Consider the following 20726-nt stretch of genomic DNA (forward strand, 5'->3'; position numbering starts at 1 on the left):
AGCATCTTTGGGCAGAATATAAGGGTGCTTGGTCTCATCAGGCATTGCAGATCTGTGTAGGCGGCCGCCTACTCTCATGATGCCTTCATCCAGTATAGGATCGAGCCTACAGATCTTACTGCTCTTCTGCACTCTAAATGGAGCGGTTTCCAGCGCTGCCATTTCCACTGGGAAGAATTGCTTTTGAACATAGGTGATGACTGACCTCTCTGCCTGTGAGAGGTCTTCCACTGTGAGGAGCTGGCCACCAAGTGTGGACCTGAAAGCGCTTAGCTCAGTGCTCACCTTTTGGCTGCTCGAGCGGGTGGTGATGGGACCTGAGGAAAGCTCTTTACGCTTTTTGACGGTCAACATCAGAGCATTATTCACCTTGAGGTACCATGTCACTGCTTTAAGTAGCCTCTTCCAATCAGAGAAGTATGAAATAAGGCGGTCTGTGGGAGTTTCAATGCTTGCCACTGTTGTGAATACAGCAGCGTTTTTCCTGACCTCTGGGTCATTTTGCAACAATGGCTCGGAGGTCAATGATTTTTCCACAGGCCAACTTTCCTTTGGCTTCCATAGGAACTCTGGGGCATGTATCCATCTTTTTTGCTGCATACATTTGACTGCACTCATTTCTCTCGAGGCGTCATCAGCAGGATTTTCCTTGCTGCTTACATATCTCCATTGAGACCGTTCACTATTGTCACGAATCAGTGACACTCTGTTGGCAACATAGGTCTTAAACCTAGTGTAGTCATTACCGATGTACTTGAGTACTGTTTGGCTATCCGTCCAGAAGACTGAGGGGTTTAAGTCCATGTGTAGTTCTTTCCTCAGCATTTTGTGCACCTTCACTAACAGTGTTGCAGCTACCAACTCCAGCCGCGGTAATGTGATGTGCTTTAAAGGAAGGACTCTGGATGTTCCTAGGATAAATGCAACATGAACAACATCCTGAATGTTAACCTGCCTGAAGTAGCTTACTGAGCCATAGCCATTCTCACTGGCGTCTGAGAAGTGATGCAGCTGTGCAAACGTGTGTGTTCCATAGCTCTCTGGCTTCAGACAGCGAGGCACTTGGAAGTGTTTTATCCTCTCCAGACTTGCTATCCATTCGATCCATTTATCTGATATAGTCTGGGGCAAAAGTTCGTCCCACCCGAAGCCTCTCTGGCAGAGCTCTTGTAGCAACTGCTTGGCTGGGAGAATCAGAGGAGCCAGAAAGCCGAGTGGATCAAAGATTGAACTTACAACTGAAAGTATTCCTCTTCGTGTATGTGGCTTCTGGTTGAGATGGATGTTAAACTGGAAATGGTCAGAGTCCACACCCCACTGCAAACCCAATGTTCTTTCAATGGGGAGACTGTCTTTGTCGAGATCCAAAGTCCTAACATCCTTTGCCCTTTGCTCTGTGGGGATGGAGGCCAGAACTGCTCTGCTGTTGCTAACCCACTGGGTCAGCTGAAACCCGCCTCTCCTGCATAACGCAGTGAGGTCCTTTACTAGCTGGATGGCTTCAGTTTCTTTTGAGACTGACTTTACACAGTCGTCAACATAAAAGTTGCTTCGGACACTTTCAGCTACTTGAGGTGGGAACCCATGTTCATTGTCTTCAGCCGTTTTTTGTAGCGCACAAGTTGCACAGCTTGGGGAGGACACAGCACCAAACATGTGCACCAACATGCGGTATTCGTTTGGGGGCTTACTGGTATCACCTTGTGGCCACCACAGAAACCGCAAGTAGTCCACATGAGATGTATCCATTCTGACCTGATGGAACATTGATTTTATGTCGGCCATAAATCCAATTGGCTCTTTGCGAAATCTCACAATGACTCCGACAAGAGAATGATTCAGATCAGGTCCCTGCAGTAGCTCTGTGTTCAGGGACATGCCTTGGTAAGAGGCTGCACAGTCAAAAACCACTCTAAGCTTTTTCTTTTTGGGGTGGTACACCCCATGGTGTGGCATGTACCATTTGTGTCCGGGTGACTGTGTCAGATCTCCCTGTGGGACCTCCTGCATAGTTGTTCTCCAAGATGTCGTTGAGGAATGCAACGTATTCCTGCTTGTAGTGCTGGTCCCCCTTCATCTTCCTTTTTAAGCCCTGCAGGCGCTGTTCTGCAATTTGGCGGTTGTTAGGCATGCTGACATTGGCTTTCCTGAAAGGCAACTTTAGACTGTAGGGTCCGTTTTGCAGGGTAGCCTCACTGGCTACTTTCAAAAACATTTTGTCCTCAACTGACATCTCTGGCTTTTCCTCAGATGACACTTCGTTGAAGTCCTGGTTGTACTGTGACATTAGAAGCTCTTCCAAACTTGTGGCAGATATCCTATTCACAGTCACTCTCGCCGTACTGCCCTCACCGCCATTTCTGAGTGGCCCATTTACAACCCACCCCAATAGAGTTGTTACTGCGGAGGGGCCCTCACCTTGGCTATTAATAACCTCCCATGGCTCTAACAGCTTTGGAGCATTCGTGCCAACTAATAATTCCACTTTAGCACTGATACTGGGAAGTTGGACTTTATTCAGGTACGCCCACTGCGTTAAGTCATTCTGGTTGGGAATGCTACTGGAGGTGACTGGCATTTCTCTCTGGGTGAAAACGTCAGGAAGAGGTAAGAAGTTGTCGCTGTTCAGTGCTGAAACTTCAATTCCAGGTATGACATGAGATGGCACCAGTTTTTTCTGATTCATTGTGCTTAACAGAATATGTGTTTTTCTGCCTTTCAGGTTGAGTTTAGACATCAGCGCTTCGGAGCAGAAGGTAGCGGTGGAACCAGGGTCCAGGAGGGCATAGACTTGAAAGACTTGACTGCCTTTTGCTGCCTTAACTTGCACTGGGACAATGGACAGCACATTCTTTTGTTCTCCGGCCCCTATGTGGCCACATAACTCTGCTGTGGTTCTGCCTGCTACACCAGAGGGCCTTTCAGTCTGTTTTGTCGGACCATCTTTAACATAGATGTGCAGGGCACTTGGGTGGGCTTGCTTGCAAACTCTACAGGTGAGGCGTTGTTTACAGTCTCTACTAATGTGGCCAATAGAGAGACAGCCAAAGCATATGCCCTTGATCTTTACAAAGTTCAGCTTGTTCCTATGTGTTTCTTCAAAGAACCGTTTGCACAGTTCCAATGTGTGCTTGCACCTATAGAAGGGACAGGAGGGTTCAGGCTCTGTTTCTTTTGGGGAAATAGTGACACCTGTGGCAAAACTGCTGTCATAGGCCTTTGAGATCTGCGACTTAACAGGACATCTAGTCTTTACAGCCACCTTTCCTTTGGCAGCTGACTGGTCTTGAAGGTCACCAAAAACTGGGTCTGCTGCTATGCGAGCTTGCCTTTCAATGAAATAGACAAGATCTAAAATCCTTACTCTACGACTGCGCTCCTCTTGCAGTGCGTAAGCTTTGCTGCGCCATCTCTCCCTGAGCTTGTATGGAAGCTTAAGCACAATGCTTCTCATGTTGGACACTGTGTCGAGTTCCTCCAAGTACTCCATTTCCTCCATAGCGTTGCAGCAACTCCTTAGAAACATGGCGTAATCCTGCAGCGACCTTGAATCTTCAGATTTCACTAGGGGCCAGGATAGAGCTTTTTCCAGGTAAGCACAAGAGAGTTTGTATTCGTTCCCAAAGTGTTCCTTCAGTAAACGTTTTGCTTTCTGAAAGCCTCTGTCTGGAGACATGTATTCACAGCTGTTGACTAGCCGCTGAGCTTGGCCTCTGGTGAACTGTATAAGGAACTGCAACCTGTCTCTGTTGTTGTCCGTTTTGTTTTCAATACAATGTTCAAAGGAGTGAATAAAGGACTTGTACTCCATGATGTGTCCATCAAAGGGTGGAATATTTCCTTGTGGCAGCGTCGAGAGAAGTTGTTGTTTCACAAGTATCCTCGTCAAGCTGCTTTGATTCTCCAGTATTTGAATCATGTGGTCATCCTTTGCTGTGCTGGGCGTAGGGGGGCTTTGTCCTTGTGGCAGAGTTGGCTGTGTGTTTTGGGGTATGACAGGTGGAATAGTGTGCACTGAGGTTTGTTGTGGCTGATCATTAATGCTCTCTTCATGATGAATATCAGGCAAACTGTGTGCGTCATCTTCACAGACATTCAAAAAGGGAAAGTGAAATGGGGCGCCTGCCTTGCTCCTAACAACTGGAGCACCTCTGTCATAAGGATGAGCTGAAATACCTGGCTTTGTATCCCTCAGTGTGGCAGCTGCTGCTTCAGCCTGTGCAGGGCTAAGCCTGGCTAATTCATTGTCTTTAAGATAATTAATGTTGGCTGTGTTGCTGCTATTTCTGTGTGTAATTCTAGTGTTTCTCTTCTTTTTTGTAACATTTGTTCCTGTTCTTCAATGGCATGTGTTTCTTGTAACATAGAAGCTTTGGCCAATAAGGCTGCTCTCTCTGCCTCAGCATTGATGCGTAATGAGGAGGAGGAAGAGTGGCTGGATGTTATGGACCTCACTGAGTGTGTATCCACCTCGCTCAGACTGCCGCCTTCATTTGCATAGGCACCTTCTTCAGCTGGCAGACCTTCCACTTGAGTCAAGTTGAGTGAATCAGCATTTTCTATGTCAGTTATCCATTTCGTAACTTTGGCAAGGAATGAGTTTATGTGCGTACATCTCGGCTGATACCATTTCTCATCGTCCTCTGTTCTTGCGCTCTCATCCAACATTTGCGCATATGAGACATGCAAGGCTTTAAAATCAACCGAAAGTTCGTTAAACTTCAACATATTGCCTTTGACTTCATCCAGATATTCCTTATCGGTCATTAGGTTGTTCACAATGTTCATTCTCCGTGTTAAATGCAAAGCTTTTCCTGATCTTGATGAGCGCAGCTGCGCCGCAGCCTCATCCATGTCTGCAGGTGTCGATTCCGCCTCATCAGAACTCGCCATTTTAATCCAATATAAACTTCCAAAAAGTCTTCAAAATGTTTAGAAACAGTTCTTGTGGCTCCGTTATCCTTGTATGTTCAACACTTAACTCAGGTTACTTCATATGTTCATTTATAAGAGGCTATATTTCACCGCTGCTCTCTTTTTCTTCGTCACAGAGAGGTTGACAAATAAAAGACTCACTGTCCATAAACACAAATATCAGCGGTGAAACCTGTTTCTAAACACTTCAGGTATTTCTTCCAAACGAATAATCCTTCAGTGATGTTTGATCTGAAAGCGCATACCTCCTCCGAAGTGTTTCTTTGTTTGCTCCGCCACGCGTCGGCCGGCGTTTCCTTTGTCTTAGATTCCTATGATCCCTTTGATCCTCCAATAGTCCTCGTGTTTCCAATCACAGCGCGTCATTGACTAATTGTAGTGGCCAACATCCCCAACAAGTCTGTCTTGTAACCTTCACCTCAACAGTGATTGTTCTTGGCCACATGTAGAGCTTGGGGCTGGGAAGCAGTGTCAGACTCGCAGCACACAATCCACTGGACGTTTCTGTTGCTTTTCAACGTTTATTTCCAGCAAACATAAAACTAAAACAAAATAGGAAAACAATATGTAACATAAACTTAAACAGCAGATCCTAATAATCCGTCTTCTACTAAGCATAAGGTTGCGTCTGCGTGTCAATGACGGTATTGATGCTGCCTGCTGCTCCCCCGTCACACACCGCACCTCCAACTGAAAGCCTTAGCCCCGCCCCCTTCACCTGAGCAAAGCACACCTCCAACTGAAAGCCTTAGCCCCGCCCCCTTCACCTGAGCAAAGCACACCTCCAACTTAAAGCCTTAACCCCGCCCCCTTCACCTGAGCAAAGCACACCTCTCACTGAAACAGAAAAATGCATTAATAAAGGTTCCAAATAAATCAAAACTAAATAAACTTAAATGCGGCTCCTACATTATATTATAATAATAATTCATAATAATTTATAATGATTTATTATTATAGTATAATATTATAGTATAATAATAAATCGTAATAATATAATAATAAATAAGAGTTTATAGTTCTTGAAGCTGCTCTCAGACGGACGGCAGCGGCAAGCTGGATCTGAAGGAGTTTCACTGTCTGTGGACCAGGGTCCAGAAGTACCTGGTGAGTATATATACTGTGTATTTATATATATACTCTATCTACTCTACGTATTATACTGCACCAGGGTCCAGAAGTACCTGGTGAGTATATATACTGTGTATTTATATATATACTCTATCTACTCTACGTATTATACTGCACCAGGGTCCGAAGTACCTGGTGAGTATATATACTGTGTATTTATATATATACTCTATCTACTCTACGTATTATACTGCACCAGGGTCCAGAAGTACCTGGTGAGTATATATACTGTGTATTTATATATATATATACTCTATCTACTCTACGTATTATACTGCACCAGGGTCAGAAGTACCTGGTGAGTATATATACTGTGTATTTATATATATACTCTATCTACTCTACGTATTATACTGCACCAGGGTCCAGAAGTACCTGGTGAGCAGTGGCGTTTTCTCCCGGAGGCCAAGGGAAGCCAGGCTTCCTCTGTTTTTTCGGATTGTAGTTATAATTTAAATAAATAAATAAAAACACTTTGTTTTGTTTCGATAATTCTCCTTTGCTGTGTGTTGCTGCCGGTCCGTCTCTCCTCCATTCTGATTGAGTGTTTTACAAAGAGTGAAACAGCACCCCTCTAGATGTTATGGTGAAACAGTAGATGGCACTCTCTGTTGCGAGAGGAGGCCAGCCAAAATTGGCTTCCCTTGGTGAAAAAAAATGGAGGGATTGACCAATCAGACATGACATCACGTCATGCCCCTGCCAACCTGTGATTGGTCAGGGCCATGCCAAGGGAAGCCAGAGGCGGCTGGCTTCCCTTGCCTCACAATCCAATCAAATCGCATCAACTTAGTGTGGCAGTGACGCGTCCTAAGATCCGGAAGTAAGCTGCTCTCGGTTTCCCTCGACAGAAAGCAATGGGATTTCTCCATAGGATTTAGGAAAATAGCTCGAAATAAGGTCAGTGGAAAACGAACCTGTTAGATAAATGCACGTTTTCTTCAGTCGGATAATATCCACATGTCGACCCTACTTTTATAATTTCCGAATCATAAATCTAATCGATAGAAGATAGATAGCGTCACTGCACCACTCTCACCGCCGTTAGAAAGTAGCAAGCAACTGAAGCAAGTGCAATTATGGAGGGTGGAGATGTGGAGTATTTAATCAAAAATAATTGTACTAAACTTCCGCTACAGCAGCAACAACAAATACAATCTGATGACAGGCCGATGCCCAAACTGGAGCTGTGTACAGCGAGGAACAAAGGAGCGAATCGGACGTAAAACGTTAAAGGTCTCCTGATTTACAACACATCCACCCCAGCAGCTCTCTCCACTGCATATTCCTTCTCCCATACACCCAGACCCACTGGCAGAGGAGGTGGCACTGGTCTCCTGCTATCTCCCAAATGGAGCTTTTCCCTCTTCAAGCTACCTAACTTCACTCCTTCCACCTTTGAATTCCATGCCGTCACAGTAACCCATCCTATACAGTTAACCATTGTTGTTCTCTACCGTCCACCAGGTGCCTTGGGGGACTTCTTGGAGGAATTAGATCATCTCCTCTCACTCATCCCTGAAACTGGCCCTCCCACTGTACTTCTCGGAGACTTCAACCTCCAGACGGGGAAGATAGACGAACTAACATCTCTGTTAACCGCCTTTGCTTTCTCACTGTCTCCGTCCCCACCGACTCATAAAGCTGGCAATGTCCTTGATCTCATATTCTCAAGGAACTGCTCTACTTCTAACCTCTCTGTAAACCCGCTCCACACATCCGATCACTTCTTCATTTCATTCTCTCTATCCCTTTCCAAACATAACAAACTAATCTCTTCCCATCCTGCACTTGTCCGCCGTAACCTTCGCTCCCTCTCCCCCCCTACCTTTGCCTCGTCGGTGCTCTCAGCCCTCCCTTCCTCTGATTCGTTCCATCTCCTGCCTCCAAACTCTGCTGCAGAAACTCTCCTCTCTACTCTCTCATCCACTCTGGACTCGCTCTGTCCTCTGACATCTCGGCAGGCTCGTCAGTCCCCTCCTGCTCCCTGGCTAAATGATGCACTGCGTGCTAATAGAACCGTCCTTAGGGCAGCAGAGCGGAAATGGTGGAAATCCAAACACCGTGACGACCTCCTAACCTATCAGGCTCTCCTCTCCTCTTTCTCTGCTTCGATCTCTCAGGCAAAAAGCACTTTCTTTCAAGATAAGATCCAATCTTCCTATTCCAATCCTAAAAAACTATTTTCCATCTTCTCCACCCTCTTGGACCCCCCCCAAAGCCCCTCCCCCCTCCTCACTTCTGTCAAGCGACTTTGTTACCCACTTTGAAAAAAAGGTTGATGATATTCGCTCTTCTTTTTCTGACTCACCTTTACTCACCTCTGGGTCACCAGACCCTCCTTCCACCAACACACTTACCTCCTTTTCCCCTCTCTCTCCAAGTGAGGTTCTTAACCTCATTACCTCTGCCCGCCCTACCACCTGTCCTCTGGACCCTATCCCTTCAAACCTCCTTCAGACTATCGCTCCTGATATTCTACCGTTTCTCACCCATTTCATCAACACTTCTCTAACTTCTGGTCACTTTCCAAACAGTCTCAAGGAGGCCAGAGTAAACCCTCTCCTAAAGAAACCCACTGTCAACCCGTCTGATGTTATAAACTACAGGCCTGTCTCTCTCCTCCCGTTCCTGTCTAAATCACTTGAACGCGCTGTCTTTAAACAACTCTCCTGTTATCTCAATCAGAACAACCTTCTGGATCCGCACCAGTCTCGTTTCAAGGCAGGTCACTCCACAGAAACTGCTCTCATTGCTGTCACGGAGGAACTGCACACTGCCAAAACTGCATCCCTCTCCTCTGTCATCATCCTATTAGACCTGTCTGCCGCATTCGACACGGTGAATCATCAGATCCTCCTTCGCACTCTCCAAGCACTTGGAGTTTCAGGCTCTGCACTTTCCCTCCTCACCTCATACCTGAAAGACCGTACCTACAGGGTGACTTGGAGAGGGTCTGAGTCCGACCCTTGTCAATTAACTACGGGGGTCCCTCAGGGCTCTGTTCTTGGTCCCCTCCTCTTCTCCGTGTACACAAACTCGCTCGGATCAGTCATTAGCCCGCATGGTTTTTCTTACCACTGCTACGCTGATGACACCCAATTAATTCTGTCCTTTCCCCGCTCAGAGACCCAGGTCGTTGCACGCATCTCTGCTTGTCTAGCTGACATCTCTCAGTGGATGTCTGCTCACCACCTCAAGCTCAACCTTGACAAGACTGAGCTGCTCTTCCTCCCGGGAAAAGATTGTCCCACTCTTGACCTAACAATCAACATCGGCACCTCTGTTGTTTCCCCGACTCAGACTGCAAGGAATCTGGGTGTGACCCTAGATAACAACCTGTCCTTCACTGCAAACATCGCTGCTACAACCCGTTGCTGCAGATACACGCTTTACAACATCAAGAAGATTACATTACATTACATTACATTGCATTTAGCTGACGCTTTTGTCCAAAGCGACTTACAATAAGTACATTCGACCAGGAAGACACAACCTTGAAGAAAACAGAATCATATAAGTATATCAGGTTTCATAGAGCCAAACATTTCAAGTGCTACTCAACTGGCTTTAGGTAATCCAGTCCTTTATTGCTATAAAAGTGCTTCGTTAATCGTTCTAACGCTCGAAGTGGAGTCGAAAGAGATGAGTTTTCAGTTTGCGCCGGAAGATGTGCAAGCTATCTGCCGTCCTGATGTCAATGGGGAGCTCATTCCACCATCTTGGAGCCAGGATAGCAAACCCACGTGTTTTCGCCGATGGGAACTTGGGTCCCCCTCGCATCGAGGGCGCAACGAGTCGTTTGGCTGATGCAGAGCGTAGTGCACGCGCTGGGGTGTACGGTTTAACCATGTCCTGGATGTAGGAAGGGCCAGATCCATTCGCAGCACGGTAAGCAAGTACCAGTGTCTTGAAGTGGATTCTAGCAGTTACCGGAAGCCAGTGAAGGGAGCGGAGGAGCGGAGTGGTGTGGGAGAATTTAGGAAGGTTGAAAACCAGACGAGCCGCTGCATTCTGGATGAGCTGCAGAGGTCGGATGGCACATGCAGGTAGACCAGCCAGGAGGGAGTTGCAGTAGTCTAGGCGTGAGATGACGAGAGCCTGGACCAGAACCTGAGTCGCTTTCTGAGTCAGCTGGGGACGTATCTTCCTGATGTTGTAAAGCGTGTATCTGCAGCAACGGGTTGTAGCAGCGATGTTTGCAGTGAAGGACAGGTTGTTATCTAGGGTCACACCCAGATTCCTTGCAGTCTGAGTCGGGGAAACAACAGAGGTGCCGATGTTGATTGTTAGGTCAAGAGTGGGACAATCTTTTCCCGGGAGGAAGAGCAGCTCAGTCTTGTCAAGGTTGAGCTTGAGGTGATGAGCAGACATCCACTGAGAGATGTCAGCTAGACAAGCAGAGATGCGTGCGACGACCTGGGTCTCTGAGCGGGGAAAGGACAGAATTAATTGGGTGTCGTCAGCGTAGCAGTGGTAAGAAAAACCATGCGGGCTAATGACTGATCCGAGCGAGTTTGTGTACAAGGAGAAGAGGAGGGGACCAAGAACAGAGCCCTGAGGGACCCCCGTAGTTAATTGACAAGGGTCGGACTCAGACCCTCTCCAAGTCACCCTGTAGGTACGGTCTTTCAGGTATGAGGTGAGGAGGGAAAGTGCAGAGCCTGAAACTCCAAGTTTTTGGAGAGTGCGAAGGAGGATCTGATGATTCACCGTGTCGAATGCAGCAGACAGGTCCAACAGGATGATGACAGAGGAGAGGGATGCAGTTTTGGCAGTGTGCAGTTCCTCCGTGACAGCAATGAGAGCAGTTTCTGTGGAGTGACCTGCCTTGAAACCAGACTGGTGCGGATCCAGAAGGTTGTTCTGATTGAGATAACAGGAGAGTTGTTTAAAGACAGCGCGTTCAAGGGATTTAGACAGGAACGGGAGGAGAGAGACAGGCCTGTAGTTTATAACATCAGACGGGTTGAGAGTGGGTTTCTTTAGATACGTCCCCAGCTGACTCAGAAAGCGACTCAGGTTCTGGTCCAGGCTCTCGTCATCTCACGCCTAGACTACTGCAACTCCCTCCTGGCTGGTCTACCTGCATGTGCCATCCGACCTCTGCAGCTCATCCAGAATGCAGCGGCTCGTCTGGTCTTCAACCTTCCTAAATTCTCCCACACCACTCCGCTCCTCCGCTCCCTTCACTGGCTTCCGGTAACTGCTAGAATCCACTTCAAGACACTGGTACTTGCTTACCATGCTGCGAATAGATCTGGCCCTTCCTACATCCAGGACATGGTTAAACCGTACACCCCAGCGCGTGCACTACGCTCTGCATCAGCCAAACGACTCGTTGCGCCCTCGCTGCGAGGGGGACCCAAGTTCCCATCGGCGAAAACACGTGGGTTTGCTGTCCTGGCTCCAAGATGGTGGAATGAGCTCCCCATTGACATCAGGACGGCAGATAGCTTGCACATCTTCCGGCGCAAACTGAAAACTCATCTCTTTCGACTCCACTTCGAGCGATAGAACTATTAACAAAGCACTTTTATACTAATAAAGGACTGGCTTACCTAAAGCCAGTTGAGTAGCACTTGAAATGTTTGGCTCTATGAAACCTGATGTACTTATATGATTCTGTTTTCTTCAAGGTTGTGTATTCCTGGTCGAATGTACTTATTGTAAGTCGCTTTGGATAAAAGCGTCAGCTAAATGCAATGTAATGTAATTTAGTTTGTGAATGAATGCTTATTAGAGTTTGGGCTGGAGAGTGCGTGCGGACCTGTCGGTTAGATAACAGGCGTGTGTAAGTCCTGCATCTGATACAAATGTGTGTAAAATGATACCGGGTGCTGTAATCACTCATCTGGCTACGTTATTACATTGACCACCACACCCCGACCCAAAAGAAAGGACGTATTATTGGCTTCCCCTAATTTTTTTCCCACGCCACGCTACTGCTGGTGAGTATATATACTGTGTATTTATGTAAGGGACAATGTGCAGCGAGGCGGTCATTCTGGGTAAAAGAACACCCGACAGGCAGATCAGGATCTTTACTAACTAAGGGTGTTCTTCATAATGACCGCCTCGCTGCACATTATCCCGCTTATTACTAGGGTTGGGTACCGAGAACCGGTTCCGGTTCGGAACCGGTTCCAACATTTAGATTCCAACGGCATCATTTAGAAATGTGAATTTTGGTTCCGCTTTTCGATGCCTGAGGAAATGTTTCTCGCCGCTCTCCGTAGCCTACTGTATGACTGCGCCGGGGCGGGAAATGTAGCGTTGTACCTACACTTCCTACAGTGTAACCTGGGACCAGGGTCGGCCCGTCGCACTGGCGTTATAGATGTTCGCCTAGGGCGCCAGATCTGGGGAGGCGCTGCGCTGACAGCTCTGGGAGGGGGAAAAAAGTTTTGACCGTTGGTGCTCATCCTAATTTTCGGCCTTGATGTAACAACATTCATAATTAAGTAAATGTAACACCCTTTTCATCCCGGTTACACTTTTCATTTGCCCTGTACGATGGGCGCTGTAAGTGATGAAAATGGGGGATGTTGGCTTATCTGGCGCCCGCAGCTCACAGCCAAAGTGCGAGTGAGCGAGGGAGCGAGCGAGGGAGAGAGGGAGGGTGCACCGGTACCAGCGCTGTTGTTATTAGCATCTGGTGCTAGCTGCTCTAACGGAAGAAGAAGATGTTCTCCAATAATGTGGAGGGAGAGTCCTCTCCAGTCAGACTGAGAGGCTGATAACTACAGCTCAGTGAGGTAAAGGACTCTGAGGGTTTAGATAGTTCACTTTAGTCTAAGTTATCTCAGTGGGTCTCAAACGGTTTGATCACAATTTTTGTAAACACATATTTCCAAGGCACTCCTTTATAATTATTGGGATAAACAGGTTTGAAATCATTCCAATGTATACTATAGGACAGTAACCCAGACATATCGTTTTGAACTGGAGAGATAAAAAAATATGCATAAATAAAATAGTAAAATAAGATATGAATGAACAACAAAATAAAATACGTTACATGTATTTGTTATTGGCTATGGGTTATTGGTTATGCTCACATACTTATTTGATTATTAAAATGTAAACCGATCTTTTTCATATGGGTGTTTAGAGTTGTACCCCCTAGATCTAGTCTCTAGTAGTTCTGCTTAAAGTGCACCAGATTGAAGCATTTTACTTTAACATGTTCAAACATTTCTTCCAGGTATGCCTGAGAGGCAGATCTGCTTGTTTTTCTCAATAAGAACTGTTCTTTAAAAGTTGCACTGTTGTAGCTTCAGTGGTTCAGGTTACAGTTACATAGCAGTGAATATAAACTGATTCATGTGAATATTACTGTTAACTAACCTGTGTAAAAGTTTCTCGAATAAATGTAATTTATTCGCTGCTCAGTGAGCTGGCTTACTGGTGTGGTTTCTGGGTCGGCGATACAGCGAGAGAGCGCAAAATTCATCCTGAGCACACAAATACTCACAGCCGAAGTAAAAACAATAAGTGTGGCTTGATATTGAGGTTTATAAACGCTGTGAGCATTTCTCCGCCATCCCAACTCCCTGTTAGTTGAAAATCTACGCTAAAGGTCCTGGTGTGTGAGGTGCTCCGCGGATTGGTCCATTTTGGTTCCGGAAGAAACAAATGGAAAAAGAGAAATGTCCAACGAGGCGTTCAGGGGCAGCACAGACTGTGTTAGAGTGTTACTCCCTACAGGGTGCACTTTGAGGGTTTGAGACTCTGCAGAGCGTTCACATGCAGAAGCTTCAGAACACAAGGGGACGGGTCAGAGCCAGAGAAGCATGACATGGGACCTTTAATTGAAATGCTTTTATAGATTTAGAACATGTTTTTATTGATTTAAAAATAGTATTATTGATTTCAAAAATAGTTGTATTGATTTTAAATGACAAAAATAGTCCGTTGTTACTGTTTGAACTAACGTAGCAACGGCAGGAACTGCTTCGATAGTGTTTTTTAGGAGATTTTTGATTACAGACTTGAAAACATCGTTGCTTGCTTTAAAAGTAGGACAATTCATTATGTGAAACCTTGGGAAGTATCTAGATATCCCTGCCCTAATGCCAAAGGAACTGCACACTGAATATGTTTTGCCGTTAGATGTCTGGACCGTTGAGTAAAAAGGAGGGTTTCTGCCCTGTTACTTCTCCGCTGTTTTCTTGTCCCTCTTGTCTTCTCGGTCCGAAAAGCGGACAAACGGTATACAGTTAAATCGACCGGACTTCTTTGTGCAAATGTGAGCGTCCTTAACAACGGTCAATACATGCTTGAAAGTGGTCTGTACTACTGGATTAAAAACGTGTCACGTGTTCTGAATTGACCAATCAGAATCGAGTATTCAACTAAGCCATGTAATAAATAAATATATACTCTATATATTATACTGGACCAAGATACAGAAGTACCCGGTGAGGGTTCATTCTACTGTGCATTTACTGTATATTTATACTGGATATATATATGAATACTGAATCCATGGTAAGGACAGACGGGGCTGTAAACTTCTTCTTCTATGGTGTTTCTACAGGAAGTCTTTCAGAGGTTTGATTTGGATGCTTCTGGAACGATGAGCAGTCACGAGATGAGAGCCGCTGTGACTGCAGCAGGTACAGTATTATTATTAATATTTGTATTATTATTATTGTTATTATTTGTACTATTATTATTATTATTATTATTATGATTATTATTATTATAAATTATTATTATTATTATTAATATTTATATATTATTATTGTCGTTAATATCCTGTGTGTGTGTGTGTGTGTGTGTGTGTGTGTGTGTGTGTGTGTGTGTGTGTGTGTGTGTGTGTGTGTGTGTGTGTGTGTGTGTGTGTGTGTGTGTGTGTGTGGGTAGGTTTCCAGGTGAACAGTGTGTTACTGCAGCAGATTGTCAGCAGGTTTTCTGATCAGAGTTTCTCCGTCGACTTCGACTCGTTCCTCGGCTGTTTGATCCGTCTACAGCTGCTGCTCAGTCAGTATAAATACATATATATATATCACTGATATACAGTTATATCCAGTTGATATATACATGTATATCCAACCCAGTCTCACGGCATTTCGTGTTCACCAACACGATTTTTAATCTATTGATTCGTGTTCACCAACACGATTTGCCCCTTTTGTTCGTGTTGCACAGCACGATTTTAAAAGCAATGTATTTCTACTGGTAATGTCTTTCGTGCCTGCAGCACGTCTTTTTCTCCGGTCGGGTCGAGGGAGACCGGAAGCTGTGTGGTTCATAAAAACATGTTCTTACTCAATATCAAGCCACAGTTATTGCTATTATTTTAAATTGTATAATTTCGGACTTTTTTTGTCGTCTGTGAGGAAAATAAATGGCTCAGAGCCTCAGGATACTGAAATCTGTATTTTTTAAATCTTTTTTTCCTTCTAATTTGTTATTCTTTTCAAAATAACACACTGTTATTTACTCACCAATAACACACAATTATCCTTGCTTTTATTTATTGGTTTAATTCCATAATCTCGGGCTTTTTTGGCGTCTGTCAGGAACTGAATTTCAAAATAAAAATAACCGGAAACAGACGTAGGCATTTAGAGCGATTACCCAAGATCCTCAGCTATGGTTTTAAGCTCGCTTATTGGAGGTTTTAGCCGCAATGCATGCTGGGATTTGTTGTTTATATGATATGAAATCCGGAAAACATTTTAAAAGAATAAAATAATACTTAATTCCGAGTGCTCTTGCTTTTCTCTTTGAAAGTCATCACATAACGGCATTGTAATACACGGTTCGGCTGCATTGTATATTACAGATCTGCCGTAGTTCTTTATTTATAGAGCCCTGATGAGAAGACCTTTGGAAAAACTGAGAAAATGCCGCCGAAACTGAATACTTGACGTTGTGAAGGTAAACTTCTGTTGTTGCAATGTTGAGGTAGAATGAAGGAGTCTGGAACCGTTGTTAGCCAAAAGCACTGAAGAGTTTTATTGATCACAGTACAGACAATAACGGCCGGGGAGATCACTTAGTTGCACACCGTCCCGTGTTTCACCAGCGATCTCTGAACCAAAAGACACAAAACATCTAACCAACACGAGGAGAGGCGGGCTTCCAGAAAGCCCGCGTATAATCAATAGCCGATGCAAGACAATGATCTGCTTGTCTCAAAGAGATCCTGCCAGATCTCAAACCCCCCCACGGATATCGGAGAAGCGTTTGACCTGTGACCTCAACCTACAGTGGAGTCTTTGAGTGACTACAAGCAGATGTTTGCAGTATCACAGACTCTAAGGAACCATAAAAGACTCTATAAACAGATCAGATGAAAATATTCTCTTACAGACGTGGATCATAAATATATTCAACAATTAAACAACATCTTCAATTTCTCTTCACACAATACGTCTCCTTGCAGTATCAACACTAATTCGGCCGACTTTTACATTTGATCTAATTCACAGATAGGTTATATTTACACCATAACGGTGCACAGCTGATATAAAAGGACTGTAGTTTTTAAAGATATTACTGATTTTCTTTAAATGTAAGAATGTAAATACTGAGTCTGAAATAGTATAGCAATATGCTGTAAAATGATGTGAAAGCATGAATACAACTACACATCTTCAGATGTTGTACATACACAAGTGTCCTACACTAATAATACAAAGTTATTATGGCTGTGTGTACCTTGTGTACCTAGTGGTTAAAGCACGTTATTGAATTATTGTTTTTATGTGTTATATTTGATTAAAAAAATATTAAGAGTACATACTTTCATAGGGGGAAAGTAGAAGGTCTGTGATAGAAATATATAATATAAAAAATCAAGAAGATACTATAAGTGATCTCTACAATAAAACAGTTTAGTGCAGGATGTACAAAGATATGAATATGAGGAGGTGCAAAACAGACAAACGAATTAACCTTTATTTAAACATTAAATAATACTTTAGATTAAGGTCTTCTTTTAAATAAGAAAAAAACTTTGGGGGTATCTACAGATAAATATTAAGCCTGACAAAGTACTTAACGTCTAATGTATTGCTTTCCTGCAATGTTAACTATGTTGAAGCACTTATTTTAACTGATATTATACATATGAATTATACTCTTATGTAGATAGAATAAGAAATGTGCAGAATATGACAGTTTAATGGTGGAGGTACACACATATTGATAGATGTCTTGTAATGCACTGTTGAGGAACCTGTGACCCAAGTGTTTCATTCATTGCATAACTACACCGTAGTTGTGTATATGATATGTCAATACACCTTAGAAAATCTTGAAAGGGATGTGCAAAATAGCCATAATATACAGTCTTTAATTAACTATTAGTAGAAAATAACAAGTAATGAATATACTTTATTACTCGTTTCCATTCATGTCAATTGCATATAAATGTTTAGTCTTCTCAAGCACCAACTATCAAATATCTCTCCTGATTATTGGCACAATCACCTTCCCTGAATTTTACTCAGGTGTAACTAAAGTCTGATTTAAGGGTTGTTTATATTTCACATCATTAATCAGAATCTGCAAAGTAACTCAAATAAATGCAGTGGAGTAAAAATACCAGGTTAACCTCTGAATTGTAGTGGAGTAGAATTACAAAGTAACAATGAGCTATCATGTGGGTATATATTAATGCTGCGCATTATGGACACAAGCGATTTTCACCCATGTATTAATTATATGTTTTACATTTGATAACACCAATATGTTTAATACTGGCAACTTCTAATTGTGGGAAAAACGAAAACGTTCAGTAGAGACGTCCCATAGAACATTTTAAGAAACACAATAGCCAGCATCCAGCATGTGTAGTTCTGGGGGGGCGTTCGATTCCAGTTTTGGATAGTCTGGCGTGGTTTCGTTCCATTTCACACAGTTGTTTGACGCTCTGCGTAACCTTACGGGGACTGTAGTCCTAAACGATTGCTGGGGATTATGGGTAGTGTAGTGTCTTCGGCCATCCTAAACTCAGAAATGTTGACAATCGCAATAATGCTCGAAATGTCCCTTATAGGCCTACGTCTGTTTCCGGTTATTTTTATTTTGAAATTCAGTTCCTGACGAACGCCAAAAAAGCCCGAGATTATGGAATTAAACCAATAAATAAAAGCAAGGATAATTGTGTGTTATTGGTGAGTAAATAACAGTGTGTTATTTTGAAAAGAATATCGAATTAGAAGGAAAAAAATGTTTAAAAATACAGATTTCCGTATTCTGAGGCTCTGAGCCCCATTTATTTTCCTCACAGACGGCAACAAAAGTCCGAAATTATACGATTTAAAATAAAAGCAATAACTGTGGCTTGATATTGAGTAAGAACATGTTTTTATGAACCACACAGCTTCCGGTCTTCCTCGACCCGACCGGAGAAAAAGACGTGCTGCAGGCAGTAGAAATACATTGCTTTTAAAATCGTGCTGTGCAACACGAAAAAAAAAGGGGCAAATCGTGTTGGTGAGCACGAATCAATAGATTAAAAATCGTGTTGGTGAACACGAAATGCCGTGAGACTGGGTTGGTATATCAGTGTGACGGGGTTCTATTTGTCCGTTTGAAACATAGGCTTAGTCGGTTGAATGAAGCTCCAAAACTTCATTTGACAACAACAACAAAACGGCTGTCAGTGGCAGAGTCAGTCACTCTGTGATCCGCTCTGTCACAATCAGATCTGGGGGAGCGCTGCGCTGGCAGCTCTGGGAGAGAAAAAACTATTTTTGACTGTTTGCGCTCATCCTAATGTTCGGCCTTGATGTAACAACATCCATAAGCGGACCAGATTGAAGCATTTTACTTTAAAATGTTTAAACATTTGTTCCCGGGGGGGGGCATACCCCCGGACCACCCTAGAGGATGTGACGTCCACCCCCCAATTAAAAAAATGTCATACAATACTGAATACATTTGAAGCCTTCTTTATGTATGTCAATAAGTTTATGTTTTTGTAGTGTATTTGTCTTTTGTAGAGATGTATTCTTTACATATTCTATTGTGTATTCCTTGGATACTCTATTGATCTTTATCTTCTGTACTGTACTAATTTCAGCCTGGGGGGGGGGGTTGCCAGCTAAGATCTTGCCTAGGGCAGAAAATTGGTCAGAACCGGCCCTGTATATCACTGATATCAATATCCAGTTGATATGTGTATAATATCACTGATATACAGTAATATGTTCTGAGGACTCTTACAAGGTGTTGGTTAATGACAGGAATCACAGAGCAGACACAATGTTCTCCTTTTCTTCACAGAGATGTTCAAAACTCTGGACGTGAAGAAGGAGGGTAAGATCCACCTGGACCTGCAGCAGGTAAACAGACCATAACTAACCTGCTAACTAACCTAACTATCCACAACTAAACCAACCAAACCAACTAATCTGACTATCCTATACTAACTAACCTAACTACCCACAATTAGACTAACCAAACCAACTAACCTGACTATACTATATTAACTAACCTAACTACCCACAACTAGACTAACCAAACCAACTAACCTGACTATACTATATTAACTAACCTATACTAACTAACCTAACTACCCACAACTAGACTAACCAAACCAAATAACCTGACTATCCTATACTAACTTCCCACAACCAGACTAACCAAACCAACTAACCTGACTATCCTATACTAACTAACCTATACTAACTAACCTAACTACCCACAACTAGACTAACCAAACCAACTAACCTGACTATACTATATTAACTAACCTATACTAACTAACCTAACTACCCACAACTAGACTAACCAAACCAACTAACCTGACTATCCTATACTAACTAACCTATACTAACTAACCTAACTACCCACAACTAGACTAACCAAACCAACTAACCTGACTATCCTATACTAACTACCCACAACTAGACCAACCAAGCCAACTAACCTGACTATACTATATTAACTAACTTATACTAACTAACCTAACTACCCACAACTAGACTAACCAAACCAACTAACCTGACTATCCTATACTAACTAACCTATACTAACTAACCTAACTACCCACAACTAGACTAACCAAACCAACTAACCTGACTATCCTATACTAACTACCCACAACTAGACTAACCAAACCAACTAACCTGACTGTCCTATACTAACTAACCTAACTACCCACAAGCAGACTAACCAAACCAACTAACCTGACTATACTATATTAACTAACCTATACTAACTAACCTAACTACCCACAACTAGACTAACCAAACCAACTAACCTGACTATCCTATACTAACTACCCACAACCAGACTAACCAAATCAACTAACCTGACTATCCTATACTAACTAACCTATACTAACTAACCTAACTACCCACAACTAAACTAACCAAACCAACTAACCTTACTATCCTATACTAACTACCCACAAGTAGACTAACCAAACCAACTAACCTGACTATCCTATACTAGCTACCCACAAGTAGACTAACCAAACCAACTAACCTGACTATCCTATACTAACTAACCTATACTAACTAACCTAACTACCCACAACTAGACTAACCAAACCAACTAACCTGACTATCCTATACTAACTAACCTATACTAACTAACCTAACTACCCACAACTAGACTAACCAAACCAACTAACCTGACTATACTATATTAACTAACCTATACTAACTAACCTAACTACCCACAACTAGACT

At 43.4% G+C, this 20726-nt stretch overlaps 1 protein-coding gene across 1 annotated transcript in view; it reads left to right on the plus strand.

The window, feature by feature from the left end:
* Positions 1 to 20270, plus strand: part of LOC117535626 (calpain-2 catalytic subunit-like) — a gene marked incomplete at its 5' end in the record, with an annotated part of 33556 nt that extends 13286 nt beyond the window's left edge. The window contains 4 exon segments of the mRNA XM_034200159.1: positions 5974 to 6042; positions 14609 to 14687; positions 14938 to 15054; positions 19315 to 20270. Of these exon segments, the coding sequence (XP_034056050.1) occupies positions 5974 to 6042; positions 14609 to 14687; positions 14938 to 15054; positions 19315 to 19388 (339 nt within the window).
* Positions 20271 to 20726: the final 456 nt, after the last annotated feature.

Source organism: Gymnodraco acuticeps, unplaced genomic scaffold (assembly GCF_902827175.1).
Source record: "Gymnodraco acuticeps unplaced genomic scaffold, fGymAcu1.1, whole genome shotgun sequence".
Lineage (NCBI taxonomy): Eukaryota > Metazoa > Chordata > Actinopteri > Perciformes > Bathydraconidae > Gymnodraco > Gymnodraco acuticeps.